This window comes from Salvelinus alpinus, chromosome 15 (assembly GCF_045679555.1).
Source record: "Salvelinus alpinus chromosome 15, SLU_Salpinus.1, whole genome shotgun sequence".
Taxonomy (NCBI): domain Eukaryota; kingdom Metazoa; phylum Chordata; class Actinopteri; order Salmoniformes; family Salmonidae; genus Salvelinus; species Salvelinus alpinus.
In genome coordinates, this window is record NC_092100.1 from 4,810,819 (window position 1) to 4,836,677 (window position 25,859).

Sequence of the window (25,859 nt, forward strand, 5' to 3'; positions counted from 1 at the left end):
CCCTACTCACATAGTATTTGATACTATCAATACACTTGTTTTGACCTTGACACACCAGAATGCAGTTAGGTTCACCCCCCAGGGTATGGTCTTAAATGAGATAATGAGATGGTGTGTGTGTGTGTGTGTGTGTGTGTGTGTGTGTGTGTGTGTGTGTGTGTGTGTGTGTGTGTGTGTGTGTGTGTGTATGTGTGTGTGTCTGTGTCTGTGTGTGTGTGTGTGTCTGTGTGTGTGTGTGTGTGTCTGTGTGTGTGTCTGCGTCTGCGTGTGCGTGTGCGTCTGTGTGTGTGTGTCTGTGTGTGTGTGTGTGTGTGTGTGTGTGTGTGTGTGTGTGTGTGTGTGTGTGTGTGTGTCTGTGTCTGTGTGTGTGTGTGTGTCTGTGTGTGTGTGTGTGTGTCTGTGTGTGTGTCTGCGTCTGCGTGTGCGTGTGCGTCTGTGTGTGTGTGTCTGTGTGTGTGTCTGCGTCTGATTCTGCGTGTGTGCGTGTGTGCGTGGGTGCGTGTGTGTGTGTGTGTGTGTGTGTGTGTGTGTGTGTGTGTGTGTGTATGTGTATGTGTATGTGTGTGTGTGTGTGTGTGTGTGTGTGTGTGTGTGTGTGTGTGTGTGTGTGTGTGTGTGTGTGTGTGTGTGTGTGTGTGTGTCTATGTGTGTGTCTGTGTGTCTGTGTGTATGTGTGTGTGTGTGTGTGCATTCTAAAGAGGACAGCTCCTTCTTCCTCACAGAGATATTAAACCACTGTCTCTGATGGCCTCAATGGGACCTGACACAACACAGATGTCCCAGTTTATTATGGAGAACAAAGGAAAAACCTGATCAAATCTACAGGAAGTGATTGACATGGTAGTTACAGCGGTGCTTTAATAAAGAACCATGGAACAATATATCAACCCTGTAAAACAGTGGGTCCTGATTCCGGTCATAACAATGACAGCATACAATGTGTGTGTGTGTGTGTGTGTGTGTGTGTGTGTGTGTGTGTGTGTGTGTGTGTGTGTGTGTGTGTGTGTGTGTGTGTGTGTGTGTGTGTGTGTGTGTGTGTGTGTGTGTGTGTGTGTGTGTGTGTGTGTGTGTGTATGTGTGTGTGTGTGTGTGTGTGTGTGTTAGTGTGTGTGAGTGTGAGTGAGTGAGTGATCCCCACTCACTTGTAATATCATAAACCACCACGGCCACAGTAGAGTCTCGTATGTAGGAAGGTATGAGGCTCCTGAAGCGCTCCTGTCCTGCCGTGTCCCACAGCTGCAACCTCACCTGGGGATCAGAGAGACACACCTGGGGATCGTCAGATTATTCACCATGTCCAGAGAGCCTGGGACCACTGTCTCCCTCAGACAGACAGAGAGTCTGGGACCACTGTCTCCCTCAGACAGACAGAGAGCCTGGGACCACTGTCTCCCTCAGACAGACAGAGAGCCTGGGACCACTGTCTCCCTCAGACAGACAGAGAGCCTGGGACCACTGTTTCCCCTCAGACAGACAGAGAGCCTGGGACCACTGTCTCCCCTCAGACAGACAGAGGGCCTTGGACCACTGTCTCCCTCAGACAGACAGAGAGCCTGGGACCACTGTCTCCCCTCAGACAGACAGAGAGCCTGGGACCACTGTCTCCCCTCAGACAGACAGAGAGCCTGGGACCACTGTCTCCCCTCAGACAGACAGATACAACACAATGTAATTCAGGACTAGGGCTGTTAGGAACATTTATTTCACTTATATAATTCCATGCATCAACCAGCTATGAGGAGCTGGTCTCACGCTGTCTCACTGTCTCTCGCTGTCTCGCGCTGGCTCTCGCTGTCTCGCTGTCTCTCGCTGTCTCTCGCTGTCTCGCTGGCTCTCGCTGGCTCTCGCTGGCTCTCGTTGTCTCTCGCTGTCTCTCGCTGTCTCGCTGGCTCTCGCTGGCTCTCGTTGTCTCTCGCTGGCTCTCGTTGTCTCTCGCTGTCTCTTGCTGTCTCTCGCTGTCTCGCTGGCTCTCGCTGTCTCACGCTGTCTCACTGTCTCTCGCTGTCTCTTGCTGGCTCTCGCTGTCTCACTGTCTCTCACTGGCTCTGGCTGCCCAACAGGTGATCCTATTCCGCTCAAACTCTGAATGCCGGGGCTCTCAGGAAGTGTTTGGTTTGATTTTCCATTGCATTTGCATTTGCATTGATTTCAGAGGGACCACTGAGTACCAGGCCATTAGGACCTGATGGAGGGACAATAGAGCCATGAGTACCAGGCCATTAGGACCTGATGGAGGGACAATAGAGCCATGAGTACCAGGCCATTAGGACCTGATAGAGGGACAATAGAGCCATGAGTACCAGGCCATTAGGACCTGATGGAGGGACAATAGAGCCCTGAGTACCAGGCCATTAGGACCTGATGGAGGGACAATAGAGCCCTGAGTACCAGGCCATTAGGATCTGATGGAGGGACAATAGAGCCCTGAGTACCAGGCCATTAGGACCTGATGGAGGGACAATAGAGCCCTGAGTACCAGGCCATTAGGACCTGATGGAGGGACAATAGAGTCCTGAGTACCAGGCCATTAGGATCTGATGGAGGGACAATAGAGCCCTGAGTACCAGGCCATTAGGACCTGATGGAGGGACAATAGAGCCCTGAGTACCAGGCCATTAGGACCTGATGGAGGGAGCATAGAGCCCTGAGTACCAGGCCATTAGGATCTGATGGAGGGACAATAGAGCCCTGAGTACCAGGCCATTAGGATCGCCATGAGTACCAGGCCATTAGGACCTGATGGAGGGACAATAGAGCCCTGAGTACCAGGCCATTAGGACCTGATGGAGGGACAATAGAGCCCTGAGTACCAGGCCATTAGGACCTGATGGAGGGACAATAGAGCCCTGAGTACCAGGCCATTAGTGACTGGCCGTCCGCAAGTTTGGTATGACCATCAGCGGCATGACTCAATGGTCAATTGAAATTTGACCGCATCATGACTCGTGTGGTCACCATAACAGCCCTACTCAGGACCAATGACCCTGTATATATATATGAAGGGTTCAGAGCCCTATGGGCCATGGTCGAAAGTAGTGCACTACAGATGTAATAGGGTGCCAATTGGAAAATTTCACAGAGAGAGAAGTGGCCCTCGGGGGGGGGGGCGACACTAGAAGGGTAGTAAAGAGCCTTTTGATTGAGCTAACTTACCGTTCGGTCCTCCAAGTACATCGTTTTTGACAGGAAGTCTATTCCGATTGTGGCCTGAAATGAGAAAAAAAAATAGAGACACGTTGATCAACATTATTCTATAAAAAATGAAGATTGAAGATTTGGAGCGGAATCAAATGAACGACGTTAAAATATTAGCCTACAGCTGCTCTCAATAGAAAGTAGACAAAATATAATGCATTCATAAGGATACCTACAGTAAAGACACGAAGACAATATCATCCATTCATAAGGATACCTACAGTAAAGACACGAAGACAATATCATCCATTCATAAGGATACCTACAGTAAAGACACAAAGACAATATCATCCATTCATAAGGATACCTACAGTAAAGACACGAAGACAATATCATCCATTCATAAGGATACCTACAGTAAAGACACGAAGACAATATCATCCATTCATAAGGATACCTACAGTAAAGACACGAAGACAATATCATCTATTCATAAGGATACCTACAGTAAAGACACGAAGACAATATCATGCATTCAATAAGGAAACCTACAGTAAAGACACGAAGACAATATCATCCATTCATAAAGATACCTACAGTAAAGACACGAAGACAATATCATCCATTCATAAGGATACCTACAGTAAAGACACAAAGACAATATCATACATTCATAAAGATACCTACAGTAAAGACACGAAGACAATATCATCCATTCATAAGGATACCTACAGTAAAGACACAAAGACAATATCATCCATTCATAAGGATACCTACAGTAAAGACAGGAAGACAATATCATCCATTCATAAGGATACCTACAGTAAAGACAGGAAGACAATATCATCCATTCATAAAGATACCTACAGTAAAGACACGAAGACAATATCATCCATTCATAAAGATACCTACAGTAAAGACACGAAGACAATATCATCCATTCATAAAGATACCTACAGTAAAGACACGAAGACAATATCATCCATTCATAAAGATACCTACAGTAAAGACACGAAGACAATATCATCCATTCATAAGGATACCTACAGTAAAGACACGAAGACAATGTCATCCATTCATAAGGATACCTACAGTAAAGACACGAAGACAATATCATCCATTCATAAGGATACCTACAGTAAAGACACAAAGACAATATCATCCATTCATAAGGATAACTACAGTAAAGTGTTACAATAAGCTTTTACAGGTCTCTCACTGTAAGTCTTCCATGTGTTTATTACTGTATATTTAAGTAGACATTTTGATGAGAACCGTATCTCCTTAATACCATGGCAACACCTTCCATCTATGAGCTGGTTGTTGGTCACTGGCCGTCCCCCCACAGAACACCTACATAACAGGAGGTATTATCTGATTGGCTGTCCCCCCACAGAACACCTACATAACAGGAGGTATTATCTGATTGGCCGTCCCCCCACATAACACCTACATAACAGGAGGTATTATCTGATTGGCTGTCCCCCCACAGAACACCTACATAACAGGAGGTATTACTGATTGGCTGTCCCCCCACAGAACACCTACATAACAGGAGGTATTATCTGATTGGCTGTCCCCCCACATAACACCTACATAACAGGAGGTATTATCTGATTGGCTGTCCCCCCACAGAACACTACACAATAGGAGGTATTATCCGATTGGCCGTCCCCCCCACAGAAAACTACACAATAGGAGGTAGTATCTGATTGGCCGTCCGCCCACAGAACACTACACAATAGGAGGTAGTATCTGATTGGCCGTCAACCCACAGAAAACTACACAATAGGAGGTATTATCTGATTGGCCGTCCGCCCACAGAACACTACACAATAGGAGGTAGTATCTGATTGGCCGTCCGCCCACAGAACACTACACAATAGGAGGTAGTATCTGATTGGCCGTCCGCCCACAGAACACTACACAATAGGAGGTATTATCTGATTGGCCGTCCGCCCACAGAACACTACACAATAGGAGGTATTATCCGATTGGCCGTCCGCCCACAGAACACTACACAATAGGAGGTATTATCCGATTGGCCGTCCGCCCACAGAACACTACACAATAGGAGGTATTATCCGATTGGCCGTCCGCCCACAGAACACTACACAATAGGAGGTATTATCTGATTGGCCGTCCGCCCACAGAACACTACACAATAGGAGGTAGTATCTGATTGGCCGTCCGCCCACAGAACACCTACACAATAGGAGGTAGTATCTGATTGGCCGTCCGCCCACAGAACACTACACAATAGGAGGTATTATCTGATTGGCCGTCCGCCCACAGAACACTACACAATAGGAGGTAGTATCTGATTGGCCGTCCGCCCACAGAACACTACACAATAGGAGGTATTATCTGATTGGCCGTCCGCCCACAGAACACTACATAACAGGAGGTATTATCTGATTGGCCGTCCGCCCACAGAACACTACACAATAGGAGGTATTATCTGATTGGCCGTCCGCCCACAGAACACTACACAATAGGAGGTATTATCTGATTGGCCGTCCCCCCCACAGAAAACTACACAATAGGAGGTAGTATCTGATTGGCCGTCCGCCCACAGAACACTACACAATAGGAGGTATTATCTGATTGGCCGTCCCCCCCACAGAACACTACACAATAGGAGGTATTATCTGATTGGCCGTCCGCCTACAGAACACTACACAATAGGAGGTAGTATCTGATTGGCCGTCCGCCCACAGAACACTACACAATAGGAGGTAGTATCTGATTGGCCGTCCGCCCACAGAAAACTACACAATAGGAGGTAGTATCTGATTGGCCGTCCGCCCACAGAACACTACACAATAGGAGGTAGTATCCGATTGGCCGTCCGCCCACATAACACTACACAATAGGAGGTAGTATCTGATTGGCCGTCCCCCCACAGAACACTACACAATAGGAGGTAGTATCTGATTGGCCGTCCCCCCACAGAACACTACACAATAGGAGGTATTATCTGATTGGCTGTCCGCCCACAGAACACTACACAATAGGAGGTAGTATCTGATTGGCCGTCCCCCCCACAGAACACTACACAATAGGAGGTAGTATCTGATTGGCCGTCCGCCCCACAGAAAACTACACAATAGGAGGTAGTATCTGATTGGCCGTCCGCCCACAGAACACTACACAATAGGAGGTAGTATCTTATTGGCCGTCCGCCCACAGAAAACTACACAATAGGAGGTATTATGTGATTGGCCGTCCGCCCACAGAACACTACACAATAGGAGGTAGTATCTGATTGGCCGTCAACCCACAGAAAACTACACAATAGGAGGTAGTATCTGATTGGCCGTCCCCCCCACAGAACACTACACAATAGGAGGTAGTATCTGATTGGCCGTCCCCCCCACAGAACACTACACAATAGGAGGTAGTATCTGATTGGCCGTCCGCCCACAGAACACTACACAATAGGAGGTATTATCTGATTGGCCGTCCGCCCACAGAACACTACACAATAGGAGGTATTATCTGATTGGCCGTCCGCCCACAGAACACTACACAATAGGAGGTATTATCTGATTGGCCGTCCGCCCACAGAACACTACACAATAGGAGGTATTATCTGATTGGCCGTCCCCCCACAGAACACTACACAATAGGAGGTAGTATCCGATTGGCCGTCCCCCCCACAGAAAACTACACAATAGGAGGTAGTATCTGATTGGCCGTCCGCCCACAGAACACTACACAATAGGAGGTAGTATCTGATTGGCCGTCAACCCACAGAAAACTACACAATAGGAGGTATTATCTGATTGGCCGTCCGCCCACAGAACACTACACAATAGGAGGTAGTATCTGATTGGCCGTCCGCCCACAGAACACTACACAATAGGAGGTAGTATCTGATTGGCCGTCCGCCCACAGAACACTACACAATAGGAGGTATTATCTGATTGGCCGTCCGCCCACAGAACACTACACAATAGGAGGTAGTATCTGATTGGCCGTCCGCCCACAGAACACTACACAATAGGAGGTATTATCCGATTGGCCGTCCGCCCACAGAACACTACACAATAGGAGGTATTATCTGATTGGCCGTCCGCCCACAGAACACTACACAATAGGAGGTAGTATCTGATTGGCCGTCCGCCCACAGAACACCTACACAATAGGAGGTAGTATCTGATTGGCCGTCCGCCCACAGAACACTACACAATAGGAGGTATTATCTGATTGGCCGTCCGCCCACAGAACACTACACAATAGGAGGTAGTATCTGATTGGCCGTCCGCCCACAGAACACTACACAATAGGAGGTATTATCTGATTGGCCGTCCGCCCACAGAACACTACATTACAGGAGGTATTATCTGATTGGCCGTCCGCCCACAGAACACTACACAATAGGAGGTATTATCTGATTGGCCGTCCGCCCACAGAACACTACACAATAGGAGGTATTATCTGATTGGCCGTCCCCCCCACAGAAAACTACACAATAGGAGGTATTATCTGATTGGCCGTCCGCCTACAGAACACTACACAATAGGAGGTAGTATCTGATTGGCCGTCCGCCCACAGAACACTACACAATAGGAGGTAGTATCTGATTGGCCGACCGCCCACAGAACACTACACAATAGGAGGTAGTATCTGATTGGCCGTCCGCCCACAGAAAACTACACAATAGGAGGTAGTATCTGATTGGCCGTCCCCCCACAGAACACTACACAATAGGAGGTATTATCTGATTGGCTGTCCGCCCACAGAACACTACACAATAGGAGGTAGTATCTGATTGGCCGTCCCCCCCACAGAACACTACACAATAGGAGGTAGTATCTGATTGGCCGTCCGCCCCACAGAAAACTACACAATAGGAGGTAGTATCTGATTGGCCGTCCGCCCACAGAACACTACACAATAGGAGGTAGTATCTTATTGGCCGTCCGCCCACAGAAAACTACACAATAGGAGGTATTATCTGATTGGCCGTCCGCCCACAGAACACTACACAATAGGAGGTAGTATCTGATTGGCCGTCAACCCACAGAAAACTACACAATAGGAGGTAGTATCTGATTGGCCGTCCCCCCCACAGAACACTACACAATAGGAGGTAGTATCTGATTGGCCGTCTCCCCCACAGAACACTACACAATAGGAGGTAGTATCTGATTGGCCGTCCGCCCACAGAACACTACACAATAGGAGGTATTATCTGATTGGCCGTCCGCCCACAGAACACTACACAATAGGAGGTATTATCTGATTGGCCGTCCGCCCACAGAACACTACACAATAGGAGGTATTATCTGATTGGCCGTCCGCCCACAGAACACTACACAATAGGAGGTATTATCTGATTGGCCGTCCCCCCACAGAACACTACACAATAGGAGGTAGTATCTGATTGGCCGTCCCCCCACAGAACACTACACAATAGGAGGTAGTATCTGATTGGCCGTCCGCCCACAGAACACTACACAATAGGAGGTAGTATCTGATTGGCCGTCCCCCCCACAGAACACTACACAATAGGAGGTAGTATCTGATTGGCCGTCCGCCCACAGAACACTACACAATAGGAGGTATTATCCGATTGGCCGTCCGCCCACAGAACACTACACAATAGGAGGTATTATCCGATTGGCCGTCCGCCCACAGAACACTACACAATAGGAGGTAGTATCTGATTGGCCGTCCCCCCCACAGAACACTACACAATAGAAGGTAGTATCTGATTGGCCGTCCCCCCCACAGAACACTACACAATAGGAGGTAGTATCTGATTGGCCGTCCCCCCCACAGAACACTACACAATAGGAGGTAGTATCTGATTGGCCGTCACCCCACATAACACTACACAATAGGAGGTATTATCCGATTGGCCGTCCGCCCACAGAACACTACACAATAGGAGGTATTATCTGATTGGCCGTCCGCCCACAGAACACTACACAATAGGAGGTATTATCTGATTGGCCGTCCCCCCACAGAACACTACACAATAGGAGGTAGTATCTGATTGGCCGTCCCCCCACAGAACACTACACAATATGAGGTAGTATCTGATTGGCCGTCCGCCCACAGAACACTACACAATAGGAGGTAGTATCTGATTGGCCGTCCCCACACAGAACACTACACAATAGGAGGTATTATCCGATTGGCCGTCCGCCCACAGAACACTACACAATAGGATGTATTATCTGATTGGCCGTCCGCCCACAGAACACTACACAATAGGAGGTATTATCTGATTGGCCGTCCGCCCACAGAACACTACACAATAGGAGGTAGTATCTGATTGGCCGTCCGCCCACAGAACACTACACAATAGGAGGTAGTATCTGATTGGCTGTCCCCCCACAGAACACCTACATAACAGGAGGTATTATCTGATTGGCTGTCCCCCCACATAACACCTACATAACAGGAGGTATTATCTGATTGGCTGTCCCCCCACAGAACACTACACAATAGGAGGTATTATCCGATTGGCCGTCCCCCCCACAGAAAACTACACAATAGGAGGTAGTATCTGATTGGCCGTCAACCCACAGAAAACTACACAATAGGAGGTATTATCTGATTGGCCGTCCGCCCACAGAACACTACACAATAGGAGGTATTATCTGATTGGCCGTCCGCCCACAGAACACTACACAATAGGAGGTATTATCTGATTGGCCGTCCGCCCACAGAACACTACACAATAGGAGGTAGTATCTGATTGGCCGTCCGCCCACAGAACACTACACAATAGGAGGTAGTATCTGATTGGCCGTCCCCCCCACAGAACACTACACAATAGGAGGTATTATCTGATTGGCCGTCCCCCCCACAGAACACTACACAATAGGAGGTAATATCTGATTGTCCGTCCCCCCCACAGAACACTACACAATAGGAGGTAGTATCTGATTGGCCATCCCCCCCACAGAACACTACACAATAGGAGGTATTATCTGATTGGCCGTCCCCCCACAGAACACTACACAATAGGAGGTAGTATCTGATTGGCCGTCCCCCCACAGAACACTACACAATATGAGGTAGTATCTGATTGGCCGTCCGCCCACAGAACACTACACAATAGGAGGTAGTATCTGATTGGCCGTCCCCCCACAGAACACTACACAATAGGAGGTATTATCCGATTGGCCGTCCGCCCACAGAACACTACACAATAGGAGGTATTATCTGATTGGCCGTCCGCCCACAGAACACTACACAATAGGAGGTATTATCTGATTGGCCGTCCGCCCACAGAACACTACACAATAGGAGGTAGTATCTGATTGGCCGTCCGCCCACAGAACACTACACAATAGGAGGTAGTATCTGATTGGCTGTCCCCCCACAGAACACCTACATAACAGGAGGTATTATCTGATTGGCTGTCCCCCCCACAGAACACTACACAATAGGAGGTATTATCTGATTGGCCGTCCGCCTACAGAACACTACACAATAGGAGGTAGTATCTGATTGGCCGTCCGCCCACAGAACACTACACAATAGGAGGTAGTATCTTATTGGCCGTCCGCCCACAGAAAACTACACAATAGGAGGTATTATCTGATTGGCCGTCCGCCCACAGAACACTACACAATAGGAGGTAGTATCTGATTGGCCGTCAACCCACAGAAAACTACACAATAGGAGGTAGTATCTGATTGGCCGTCCCCCCCACAGAACACTACACAATAGGAGGTAGTATCTGATTGGCCGTCCGCCCACAGAACACTACACAATAGGAGGTATTATCTGATTGGCCGTCCGCCCACAGAACACTACACAATAGGAGGTATTATCTGATTGGCCGTCCGCCCACAGAACACTACACAATAGGAGGTATTATCTGATTGGCCGTCCGCCCACAGAACACTACACAATAGGAGGTATTATCTGATTGGCCGTCCCACCACAGAACACTACACAATAGGAGGTAGTATCTGATTGGCCGTCCCCCCACAGAACACTACACAATAGGAGGTAGTATCTGATTGGCCGTCCGCCCACAGAACACTACACAATAGGAGGTAGTATCTGATTGGCCGTCCCCCCCACAGAACACTACACAATAGGAGGTAGTATCTGATTGGCCGTCCGCCCACAGAACACTACACAATAGGAGGTATTATCCGATTGGCCGTCCGCCCACAGAACACTACACAATAGGAGGTATTATCCGATTGGCCGTCCGCCCACAGAACACTACACAATAGGAGGTAGTATCTGATTGGCCGTCCCCCCCACAGAACACTACACAATAGAAGGTAGTATCTGATTGGCCGTCCGCCCACAGAACACTACACAATAGGAGGTATTATCCGATTGGCCGTCCGCCCACAGAACACTACACAATAGGAGGTATTATCCGATTGGCCGTCCGCCCACAGAACACTACACAATAGGAGGTAGTATCTGATTGGCCGTCCCCCCCACAGAACACTACACAATAGAAGGTAGTATCTGATTGGCCGTCCCCCCCACAGAACACTACACAATAGGAGGTAGTATCTGATTGGCCGTCCCCCCCACAGAACACTACACAATAGGAGGTAGTATCTGATTGGCCGTCCCCCCACATAACACTACACAATAGGAGGTATTATCCGATTGGCCGTCCGCCCACAGAACACTACACAATAGGAGGTATTATCTGATTGGCCGTCCGCCCACAGAACACTACACAATAGGAGGTATTATCTGATTGGCCGTCCACCCACAGAACACTACACAATAGGAGGTAGTATCTGATTGGCCGTCCCCCCACAGAACACTACACAATATGAGGTAGTATCTGATTGGCCGTCCGCCCACAGAACACTACACAATAGGAGGTAGTATCTGATTGGCCGTCCCCCCACAGAACACTACACAATAGGAGGTATTATCCGATTGGCCGTCCGCCCACAGAACACTACACAATAGGAGGTATTATCTGATTGGCCGTCCGCCCACAGAACACTACACAATAGGAGGTATTATCTGATTGGCCGTCCGCCCACAGAACACTACACAATAGGAGGTAGTATCTGATTGGCCGTCCGCCCACAGAACACTACACAATAGGAGGTAGTATCTGATTGGCTGTCCCCCCACAGAACACCTACATAACAGGAGGTATTATCTGATTGGCTGTCCCCCCACATAACACCTACATAACAGGAGGTATTATCTGATTGGCTGTCCCCCCACAGAACACTACACAATAGGAGGTATTATCCGATTTGCCGTCCCCCCCACAGAAAACTACACAATAGGAGGTAGTATCTGATTGGCCGTCAACCCACAGAAAACTACACAATAGGAGGTATTATCTGATTGGCCGTCCGCCCACAGAACACTACACAATAGGAGGTAGTATCTGATTGGCCGTCCGCCCACAGAACACTACACAATAGGAGGTATTATCTGATTGGCCGTCCGCCCACAGAACACTACACAATAGGAGGTAGTATCTGATTGGCCGTCCGCCCACAGAACACTACACAATAGGAGGTAGTATCTGATTGGCCGTCCCCCCCACAGAACACTACACAATAGGAGGTATTATCTGATTGGCCGTCCCCCCCACAGAACACTACACAATAGGAGGTAGTATCTGATTGGCCGTCCGCCCACAGAACACTACACAATAGGAGGTATTATCCGATTGGCCGTCCGCCCACAGAACACTACACAATAGGAGGTATTATCCGATTGGCCGTCCGCCCACAGAACACTACACAATAGGAGGTAGTATCTGATTGGCCGTCCCCCCCACAGAACACTACACAATAGAAGGTAGTATCTGATTGGCCGTCCCCCCCACAGAACACTACACAATAGGAGGTAGTATCTGATTGGCCGTCCCCCCCACAGAACACTACACAATAGGAGGTAGTATCTGATTGGCCGTCCCCCCACATAACACTACACAATAGGAGGTATTATCCGATTGGCCGTCCGCCCACAGAACACTACACAATAGGAGGTATTATCTGATTGGCCGTCCGCCCACAGAACACTACACAATAGGAGGTATTATCTGATTGGCCGTCCACCCACAGAACACTACACAATAGGAGGTAGTATCTGATTGGCCGTCCCCCCACAGAACACTACACAATATGAGGTAGTATCTGATTGGCCGTCCGCCCACAGAACACTACACAATAGGAGGTAGTATCTGATTGGCCGTCCCCCCACAGAACACTACACAATAGGAGGTATTATCCGATTGGCCGTCCGCCCACAGAACACTACACAATAGGAGGTATTATCTGATTGGCCGTCCGCCCACAGAACACTACACAATAGGAGGTATTATCTGATTGGCCGTCCGCCCACAGAACACTACACAATAGGAGGTAGTATCTGATTGGCCGTCCGCCCACAGAACACTACACAATAGGAGGTAGTATCTGATTGGCTGTCCCCCCACAGAACACCTACATAACAGGAGGTATTATCTGATTGGCTGTCCCCCCACATAACACCTACATAACAGGAGGTATTATCTGATTGGCTGTCCCCCCACAGAACACTACACAATAGGAGGTATTATCCGATTTGCCGTCCCCCCCACAGAAAACTACACAATAGGAGGTAGTATCTGATTGGCCGTCAACCCACAGAAAACTACACAATAGGAGGTATTATCTGATTGGCCGTCCGCCCACAGAACACTACACAATAGGAGGTAGTATCTGATTGGCCGTCCGCCCACAGAACACTACACAATAGGAGGTATTATCTGATTGGCCGTCCGCCCACAGAACACTACACAATAGGAGGTATTATCTGATTGGCCGTCCGCCCACAGAACACTACACAATAGGAGGTATTATCTGATTGGCCGTCCGCCCACAGAACACTACACAATAGGAGGTAGTATCTGATTGGCCGTCCGCCCACAGAACACTACACAATAGGAGGTAGTATCTGATTGGCCGTCCCCCCCACAGAACACTACACAATAGGAGGTATTATCTGATTGGCCGTCCCCCCCACAGAACACTACACAATAGGAGGTAGTATCTGATTGTCCGTCCCCCCCACAGAACACTACACAATAGGAGGTAGTATCTGATTGGCCGTCCCCCCCACAGAACACTACACAATAGGAGGTATTATCTGATTGGCCGTCCCCCCACAGAACACTACACAATAGGAGGTAGTATCTGATTGGCCGTCCCCCCACAGAACACTACACAATATGAGGTAGTATCTGATTGGCCGTCCGCCCACAGAACACTACACAATAGGAGGTAGTATCTGATTGGCCGTCCCCCCACAGAACACTACACAATAGGAGGTATTATCCGATTGGCCGTCCGCCCACAGAACACTACACAATAGGAGGTATTATCTGATTGGCCGTCCGCCCACAGAACACTACACAATAGGAGGTATTATCTGATTGGCCGTCCGCCCACAGAACACTACACAATAGGAGGTAGTATCTGATTGGCCGTCCGCCCACAGAACACTACACAATAGGAGGTAGTATCTGATTGGCTGTCCCCCCACAGAACACCTACATAACAGGAGGTATTATCTGATTGGCTGTCCCCCCACATAACACCTACACAATAGGAGGTAGTATCTGATTGGCTGTCCCCCCACAGAACACCTACATAACAGGAGGTATTATCTGATTGGCTGTCCCCCCACATAACACCTACATAACAGGAGGTATTATCTGATTGGCTGTCCCCCCACAGAACACTACACAATAGGAGGTATTATCCGATTGGCCGTCCCCCCCACAGAAAACTACACAATAGGAGGTAGTATCTGATTGGCCGTCAACCCACAGAAAACTACACAATAGGAGGTATTATCTGATTGGCCGTCCGCCCACAGAACACTACACAATAGGAGGTAGTATCTGATTGGCCGTCCGCCCACAGAACACTACACAATAGGAGGTATTATCTGATTGGCCGTCCGCCCACAGAACACTACACAATAGGAGGTATTATCTGATTGGCCGTCCGCCCACAGAACACTACACAATAGGAGGTATTATCTGATTGGCCGTCCGCCCACAGAACACTACACAATAGGAGGTAGTATCTGATTGGCCGTCCGCCCACAGAACACTACACAATAGGAGGTATTATCTGATTGGCCGTCCGCCCACAGAACACTACACAATAGGAGGTAGTATCTGATTGGCCGTCCGCCCACAGAACACTACACAATAGGAGGTAGTATCTGATTGGCCGTCCCCCCCACAGAACACTACACAATAGGAGGTAGTATCTGATTGGCCGTCCCCCCCACAGAACACTACACAATAGGAGGTAGTATCTGATTGGCCGTCCCCCCCACAGAACACTACACAATAGGAGGTAGTATCTGATTGGCCGTCCCCCCCACAGAACACTACATAATAGGAGGTAGTATCTGATTGGCCGTCCCCCCCACAGAACACTACATAACAGGAGGTAGTATCTGATTGGCCGTCCCCCCCACAGAACACTACACAATAGGAGGTATTATCTGATTGGCCGTCCCCCCCACAGAACACTACACAATAGGAGGTAGTATCTGATTGGCCGGCCCCCCCACAGAACACTACACAATAGGAGGTAGTATCTGATTGGCCGTCCCCCCCACAGAACACTACACAATAGGAGGTAGTATCTGATTGGCCGTCCCCCCCACAGAACACTACACAATAGGAGGTATTATCTGATTGGCCGTCCCCCCCACAGAACACTACACAATAGGAGGTAGTATCTGATTGTCCGTCCCCCCCACAGAACACTACACAATAGGAGGTAGTATCTGATTGGCCGTCCGCCCACAGAACACTACACAACAGGAGGTAGTATCTGATTGGCCGTCCGCCCACAGAACACTACACAACAGGAGGTAGTATCTGATTGGCCGTCCGCCCACAGAACACTACACAATAGGAGGTAGTATCTGATTGGCCGTCCGCCCACAGAACACTACATAACAGGAGGTAGTATCTGATTGGCCGTCCGCCCACAGAACACTACACAATAGGAGGTAGTATCTGATTGGCCGTCCCCCCCACAGAACACTACACAATAGGAGGTAGTATCTGATTGGCCGTCCCCCCCACAGAACACTACACAATAGGAGGTAGTATCTGATTGTCCGTCCCCCCCACAGAACACTACACAACGGGAGGTAGTATCTGATTGGCCGTCCCCCCCACAGAACACTACACAATAGGAGGTAGTATCTGATTGGCCGTCCCCCCCACAGAACACTACACAAGGGACATGAATAGTAGGGATGTGGACACGGCCTCTGTCTTCAACCAAGGGACATTATTTTTTTTTTCTTACAGGTGTTTAAACATTTCAAATTGTCGCCGCCTGCTTCTTAAATGTCTCACATTAAATGTCTCACAGGACTCATTGACTCCTTGGCTATTATTCATTGTAATTGTGGCTGTGACTTCTGTGGTGTGTAACGAGGAGCAACCAGACGCTGCACCTGAAACATTTATGATACTACTTATCCCAGTTACTAATAAGCATGCACCCATTAAGAAAATGACTGTAAAAACAGTTAAATCCCCGTGGATCGATTTGAAAAATTGCTATGGTTGAGAGGGACGAGGCAAAAGGTATGGAAAATAAGTCTGGCTGCACAACTTATTGGCAAACGTACTGTAAATTGAGAAATCATGTGACTAAACTGAATATCTGACTGAACCCAGTACAGTAGATGTCTGACTGAACCCAGTACAGTAGAAATCTGACTGAACCCAGTACAGTAGATATCTGACTGAACCCAGTACAGTAGATATCTGACTGAACCCAGTACAGTACAGTAGAAATCTGACTGAACCCAGTACAGTAGATATCTGACTGAACCCAGTACAGTAGAAATCTGACTGAACCCAGTACAGTAGAAATCTGACTGAACCCAGTACAGTAGATATCTGACTGAACCCAGTACAGTAGATATCTGACTGAACCCAGTACAGTACCGTAGATATCTGACTGAACCCAGTACAGTAGAAATCTGACTGAACCCAGTACAGTAGAAATCTGACTGAACCCAGTACAGTAGATATCTGACTGAACCCAGTACAGTACCGTAGATATCTGACTGAACCCAGTACAGTAGATATCTGACTGAACCCAGTACAGTAGATATCTGACTGAACCCAGTACAGTAGAAATCTGACTGAACCCAGTACAGTAGATATCTGACTGAACCCAGTACAGTTGAAATCTGACTGAACCCAGTACAGTAGATATCTGACTGAACCCAGTACAGTAGATATCTGACTGAACCCAGTACAGTACCGTAGATATCTGACTGAACCCAGTACAGTAGATATCTGACTGAACCCAGTACAGTACAGTAGATATCTGACTGAACCCAGTACAGTAGATATCTGACTGAACCCAGTACAGTAGAAATCTGACTGAACCCAGTACAGTAGAAATCTGACTGAACCCAGTACAGTAGATATCTGACTGAACCCAGTACAGTAGATATCTGACTGAACCCAGTACAGTACCGTAGATATCTGACTGAACCCAGTACAGTACAGTAGATATCTGACTGAGCCCAGTACAGTAGATATCTGACTGAACCCAGTACAGTACAGTAGATATCTGACTGAACCCAGTACAGTACAGTAGATATCTGACTGAACCCAGTACAGTAGATATCTGACTGAACCCAGTACAGTACCGTAGATATCTGACTGAACCCAGTACAGTAGATATCTGACTGAACCCAGTACAGTAGATATCTGACTGAACCCAGTACAGTACAGTATATATCTGACTGAACCCAGTACAGTACAGTATATATCTGACTGAACCCAGTACAGTACAGTAGATATCTGACTGAACCCAGTACAGTAGATATCTGACTGAACCCAGTACAGTAGATATCTGACTGAACCCAGTACAGTACAGTAGATATCTGACTGAACCCAGTACAGTAGAAATCTGACTGAACCCAGTACAGTAGAAATCTGACTGAACCCAGTACAGTAGAAATCTGAATGAGCCCTTCTGTATTGTATGTTCTTTATTGAATGATTACTAAATCTTGTTGTCCATATCAATTAATATTAATTCACATGGAAACCATACAAAACTCTGGAAAGCTACAATACCAGCAATAGTCCATTTTCTCTAAATGTGTTGTTAAAGCCCTGAGCCCTGGAGCAAGTGGAGTCTGCAGTCTATAGAGCCTGCAGCATTGGAGCCTACAGCATTGGAGCCTACAGCATTGGAGCCTACAGTTCAGGAGTCTACAGCATTGGAGCCTACAGCATTGGAGCCTGCAGTTCAGGAGTCTGCAGCATTTGAGCCTACAGCATTGGAGCTTGCAGTTCAGGAGTCTGCAGCATTGGAGCCTACAGCATTGGAGCCTGCAGTTCAGGAGTCTGCAGCATTGGAGCCTACAGCATTGGAGCCTGCAGTTCAGGAGTCTGCAGCATTGGAGCCTACAGCATTGGAGCCTACAGCATTGGAGCCTGCAGTTCAGGAGTCTGCAGCATTGGAGCCTACAGCATTGGAGCCTACAGCATTGGATCCTGCAGTTCAGGAGTCTGCAGCATTGGAGCCTACAGCATTGGAGCCTGCAGTTCAGGAGTCTGCAGCCTATAGAGCACGCAGCATTAGAGCCTGCAGCATTGGAGCCTGCAGTTCAGGAGTCTGCAGCATTGGAGCCTAAAGCATTTGAGCCTACAGCATTGGAGCCTGCAGTTCAGTAGTCTGCAGCCTATAGAGCACGCAGCATTAGAGCCTGCAGCATTGGAGCCTGCAGTTCAGGAGTCTGCAGCATTGGAGCCTAAAGCATTTGAGCCTACAGCATTGGAGCCTGCAGTTCAGTAGTCTGCAGCCTATAGAGCATGCAGCATTAGAGCCTGCAGCTTTGGAGCCTGCAGTTCAGGAGTCTGCAGCATTGGAGCTGAGGCCTAGAGTCTCTCCCTAGCGGGGTGACCCCTGCCTGGCCTGCACACTCAGACTGAGCTGGGCATCAGCAGCTTGATCACGATCCGGTTACCCAGGCAATGCCAACCACTGCGACGGACAGTAAGACCCACTCAGACTCAAGGCGTCAGGAACACGACTACCTCCTACATAATCCTTGTCCTCCACCCTTCCACAGCCAGTTAACTAGACTTTCACTGTAACCTGACTGTCTCTAATTTGAACGTGAAAACAGAGAGAAGCAACACCTCAAATGTGTGACTCCCGAGTGGCGAAGCGGTCTAAGGCCACTGCTTCTCAGTGCTTGAGGTGTCACTATAGACACCCTGGTTTGAATCCAGGCTGTATCACAACCGGATATGATTGGGAGTCCCATTGGGCGGCTCACAATTTGCCAAGCTTCATCCCGGGTTAGGGTTTGGCCGGTGTAGGCCGTCATTGTAAATAAGAATTTGTTCTTAACTGACTTGCCTAGTTAAATAAAGGTTCAATTTGAAAAAATATATACCGTTCAAGTTTACATACCCTTTAGCCAAATATATTTAAACCCAGTTTTTCCACAATTACTGACATTTAATCCTGGTAAAAAAAATCCCTGTTTTAGGTCAGTTAGGATCACCACTTTATTTTAAGACTGTGAAATGTCAGAATAATAGTAGAGAGAATGATTTATTTCAGCTTTTATTTCTTTCATCACATTCCCAGTGGGTCAGAAGTTTACATACACTCAATTAGTATTTGGTAGCATTGCCTTTAAATTGTTTAACTTGGGTCAAACGTTTTGGGTAGCCTTCCACAAGCTTCCCACAATAAATTGGGTGGATTTTGGTCAATTTCTCCTGACAGAGCTGGTGTAACTGAGTCAGGTTTGTAGACCTCCTTGCTTACACACACTTTTTCAGTTCTGCCCACAAATGTTCTATGTGATTGAGGTCAGGGCTTTGTGATGGCCACTCCAATACCTTGACTTTGTTGTCCTTAAGCCATTTTGCCACAACTTTGGAAGTATGCTTGGAGTCATTGTCCATTTGGATATATATCTACATAATTTTACAACCTCATGATGCCATCTATTTTGTGAAGAGCACCAGTCCCTCCTGCAGCAAAGCACCCCCACAAAATTATGCTGCCACCCCGGTGCTTCACAGTTGGTATGGTGTTCTTCGGCTTGCAAGCCTCCCCCTTTTTCCTCCAAACATAACGATGGTCATTATGGCCAAACAGTTCTATTTTTGTTTCATCAGAACAGAGGACATTTCCTCAAAAAGTACAATCTTTGTCCCCATGTGCAGTTGCAAACCGTAGTCTGGCTTTTTTATGACGGTTTTGGAGCAGTGGCTTCTTCCTTGCTGAGCGGCCTTTCAGGTTATGTCAATATAGGACTCGTTTTACTGTGGATATAGATACTTTTGTACCGGTTTCCTCCAGCATCTTCACAAGGTCCTTTGCTGTTGTTCTGGGATTGATTTGCAATTTTCGCACCAAAGTACGTTCATCTCTAGGAGACAGAACACGTCTCCTTCCTGAGCGGTATGACGGCTGCGTGGTCCCAAGGTGTTTATATTTGCGTACTATTGCTTGTACAGATGAACATGGTACCTTCAGACGTTTGGAAATTGCTCCAAAGGATGAACCAGACTTGTTGTCACGCCCTGACCATAGAGAGCCATTGTTTCTCTATGATGAAGTAGGTCAGGGTGTGACTGGGGGGTATTCTAGTTTATTATTTCTATGTGGGGTTCTAGGTTATTATTTCTATGTTGGTGATTTGTTTGATTCCCAATTAGAGGCAGCTGGTAATTGTTGTCTCTAATTGGGGATCATATTTAAGTAGCTATTTTTCCCTCCTGTGTTTGTGCACCACGTAGTCACGTTTCGTTGTTCGCTTATTGATTTATTTGTTTTGTTCTTTCTAAGTTTCACTTTATAATAAATATGTGGAACTCTACGTACTCTGCGCCTTTTTCCGTCTCTACACACAAACGCGACACTTGCTATATAATTGTTTTCCTGAGGTCTTGGCTGATTTCTTTTGATTTTCCCATGATGTCAAGCAAAGAGGCATATAATTTGAAGGTAGGCCTTGAAATACATCCACAGGTACATCTCCAATTGACTCAAATTATGTAATTTAGCCCATCAGAAGCTTCTAAAGCCATGACATCATTTTCTGGAATTTTCCAAGCTGTTTAAAGGCACAGTCAACTTAGTGTATGTAAACTTCTGACCAATGGGAATTGTGATAGTGAATTATAAGTGAAATAATCTGTCTGTAAACAATTGTTGGAAAAATGACTTGAGTCATGCACACAGTAGATGTTCTAACCGACTTGCCAAAACTATAGTTTGTTAACAAGAAAATTGTGGAGTGGTTGAAAAACGAGTTTTAATAACTCCAACCTAAGTGTATGTAAACTTCCGACTTCAACTGTATATGAAAAAAAAAAATGCTGAGGTAAGGACTCTATCAAGCTCTTTTAATCAGGTTGAAAAACTACATTCCATCATGCAAGAGCAAATATATTACAAATAATCTGTGAACCAAATACTGTCATGAAAAATGAAGGATGAAAACAGATAAAACACTTGCATTCCTCAAAATTAGAGAAAGCCACAGAGTTGTTAGGGAATTACATTTTCAATGGCAGAGCTGGACTCCCTCTCCAACCCATTCTAAATATAGAATGTTGCACAGAGTGATAGAACTCTGAGCTGTAGGAACAGATTCCAGCCGGCAGAATAATTCATAACCTATTTAATTATTAAACATTCACACATCATTGTTAAAGAACGCAGGGCACAGCTTCCTGCTCTTGCATGCATGGCCCACTCAACCAATGACAGCTGCGTGAGGAGGTTATTTATACTTTTTTTTTTAAATTTAACCTTTATTTAACTAGGCAAGTCAGTTAAGAACAAATTCTTATTTTCAATGACGGCCTAGGAACAGTGGGTTAACTGCCTTGTTCAAGGGCAGAACGACAGATTTTTATCTTGTCAGCTCTGGGATTCGATCTAGCAACCTTTCAGTTAACTAGTCCAATGCTCTAACCGCAACGCTACCTGCCGCCCCACTAGGTAGAGGGGCAACAGAACAGTTCTAATAGCAGGAAAGAGATTTATTCCTGAATTACAACACAATGCGTCATTAGCTAGCTGGGCGGATTATGAATCGAAAGTAAAGGTCATGTTTTTTAATAGCGGTTGTATCTAGAATATGAAGAATACAATATCTGTCTCGTTAACACCAGGCATCTCAGGGATCTCAGCAATAGTCACGATGCTATCTAGCTCCTCTTTAACGGTATGAAAAAGGGGAGGTGGACCTATATGTGAAAACATCCATATCAGGTCTGTCAATAGTGGCATCTGTCATGATGTATCTACCGCCTACCAGTGTTGGTGATGCTATGACAACCTGGCATCAGTAGCTATATCAGACAACCTGGCATCAGTAGCTATGTCAGACAACCTGGCATCAATATAGCTATATCAGACAACCTGGCATCAGTAGCTATATCAGACAACCTGGCATCAATATAGCTATATCAGACAACCTGGCATCAGTAGCTATATCAGACAACCTGGCATCAATATAGCTATATCAGACAACCTGGCATCAATATAGCTATATCAGACAACCTGGCATCAGTAGCTATATCAGACAACCTGGCATCAATATAACTATATCAGACAACCTGGCATCAGTATAGCTATATCAGACAACCTGGCATCAGTAGCTATATCAGACAACCTGGCATCAGTAGCTATATCAGACAACCTGGCATCAATATAACTATATCAGACAACATGGCATCAGTAGCTATATCAGACAACCTGGCATCAGTAGCTATATCAGACAACCTGGCATCAATATAACTATATCAGACAACCTGGCATCAATATAGCTATATCAGACAACCTGGCATCAATATAACTATATCAGACAACCTGGCATCAATATAGCTATATCAGACAACCTGGCATCAATATAGCTATATCAGACAACCTGGCATCAGTAGCTATATCAGACAACCTGGCATCAATATAGCTATATCAGACAACCTGGCATCAATATAGCTATATCAGACAACCTGGCATCAATATAGCTATATCAGACAACATGGCATCAATATAGCTATATCAGACAACCTGGCATCAATATAGCTATATCAGACAACATGGCATCAATATAGCTATATCAGACAACCTGGCATCAATATAGCTATATCAGACAACCTGGCATCAATATAGCTATATCAGACAACATGGCATCAATATAGCTATATCAGACAACATGGCATCAATATAGCTATATCAGACAACCTGGCATCAATATAGCTATATCAGACAACCTGGCATCAATATAGCTATATCAGACAACCTGGCATCAATATAGCTATATCAGACAACCTGGCATCAGTAGCTATATCAGACAACCTGGCATCAGTAGCTATATCAGACAACCTGGCATCAATATAGCTATATCAGACAACCTGGCATCAATATAGCTATGTCAGACAACCTGGCATCAATATAGCTATATCAGACAACCTGGCATCAGTATAGCTATATCAGACAACCTGGCATCAATATAGCTATGTCAGACAACCTGGCATCAATATAGCTATATCAGACAACCTGGCATCAATATAGCTATATCAGACAACCTGGCATCAGTAGCTATATCAGACAACCTGGCATCAATATAGCTATATCAGACAACCTGGCATCAATATAGCGATGTCAGACAACCTGGCATCAGTAGCTATATCAGACAACCTGGCATCAGTAGCTATATCAGACAACCTGGCATCAATATAGCTATATCAGACAACCTGGCATCAGTAGCTATATCAGACAACCTGGCATCAGTATAGCTATGTCAGATAACCTGGCATCAATATAGCTATATCAGACAACCTGGCATCAATATAGCTATATCAGACAACCTGGCATCAGTATAGCTATATCAGACAACATGGCATCAATATAGCTATGTCAGACAACCTGGCATCAGTAGCTATATCAGACAACCTGGCATCAATATAGCTATATCAGACAACCTGGCATCAATATAGCTATATCAGATAACATGGCATCAGTAGCTATATCAGACAACCTGGCATCAATATAGCTATGTCAGACAACCTGGCATCAATATAGCTATATCAGACAACCTGGCATCAATATAGCTATATCAGACAACCTGGCATCAGTAGCTATATCAGACAACCTGGCATCAATATAGCTATATCAGACAACCTGGCATCAATATAGCGATGTCAGACAACCTGGCATCAGTAGCTATATCAGACAACCTGGCATCAGTAGCTATATCAGACAACCTGGCATCAATATAGCTATATCAGACAACCTGGCATCAGTAGCTATATCAGACAACCTGGCATCAGTATAGCTATGTCAGATAACCTGGCATCAATATAGCTATATCAGACAACCTGGCATCAATATAGCTATATCAGACAACCTGGCATCAGTATAGCTATATCAGACAACATGGCATCAATATAGCTATGTCAGACAACCTGGCATCAGTAGCTATATCAGACAACCTGGCATCAATATAGCTATATCAGACAACCTGGCATCAATATAGCTATATCAGATAACATGGCATCAGTAGCTATATCAGACAACCTGGCATCAATATAGCTATATCAGACAACCTGGCATCAATATAGCTATATCAGACAACCTGGCATCAGTAGCTATATCAGACAACCTGGCATCAATATAGCTATATCAGACAACCTGGCATCAATATAGCTATATCAGACAACCTGGCATCAGTAGCTATATCAGACAACCTGGCATCAATATAGCTATATCAGACAACATGGCATCAGTAGCTATATCAGACAACCTGGCATCAATATAGCTATACCAGACAACATGGCATCAGTAGCTATATCAGACAACCTGGCATCAATATAGCTATATCAGACAACATGGCATCAATATAGCTATATCAGACAACCTGGCATCAGTAGCTATATCAGACAACCTGGCATCAGTATAGCTATGTCAGATAACCTGGCATCAATATAGCTATATCAGACAACCTGGCATCAATATAGCTATATCAGACAACCTGGCATCAGTATAGCTATATCAGACAACATGGCATCAATATAGCTATATCAGACAACCTGGCATCAGTAGCTATATCAGACAACCTGGCATCAATATAACTATATCAGACAACCTGGCATCAATATAGCTATATCAGACAACCTGGCATCAGTAGCTATATCAGACAACCTGGCATCAGTAGCTATATCAGACAACCTGGCATCAATATAGCTATATCAGACAACCTGGCATCAATATAGCTATGTCAGACAACCTGGCATCAATATAGCTATATCAGACAACCTGGCATCAATATAGCTATGTCAGACAACCTGGCATCAATATAGCTATGTCAGACAACCTGGCATCAATATAGCTATATCAGACAACCTGGCATCAATATAGCTATATCAGACAACCTGGCATCAATATAGCTATGTCAGACAACCTGGCATCAATATAGCTATATCAGACAACCTGGCATCAATATAGCTATGTCAGACAACCTGGCATCAATATAGCTATATCAGACAACCTGGCATCAATATAGCTATATCAGACAACCTGGCATCAGTAGCTATATCAGACAACCTGGCATCGATATAGCTATATCAGACAACATGGCATCAATATAGCTATATCAGACAACCTGGCATCAATATAGCTATATCAGACAACATGGCATCAATATAGCTATATCAG

At 46.3% G+C, this 25,859-nt stretch overlaps 1 protein-coding gene across 1 annotated transcript in view; it reads right to left on the reverse strand.

Annotated features, from left to right (window-relative positions):
* Positions 1–25,859, reverse strand: part of LOC139539403 (ras-related protein Rab-6B-like) — a 172,799-nt gene that overhangs the window by 49,171 nt on the left and 97,769 nt on the right. The window contains exons 3-4 of the mRNA XM_071342304.1: positions 3,154–3,207; positions 1,143–1,248 (exon numbers count right to left, since the gene is read on the reverse strand). Of these exons, the coding sequence (XP_071198405.1) occupies positions 1,143–1,248; positions 3,154–3,207 (160 nt within the window). The remainder of the gene's footprint in view (positions 1–1,142; positions 1,249–3,153; positions 3,208–25,859) is intronic.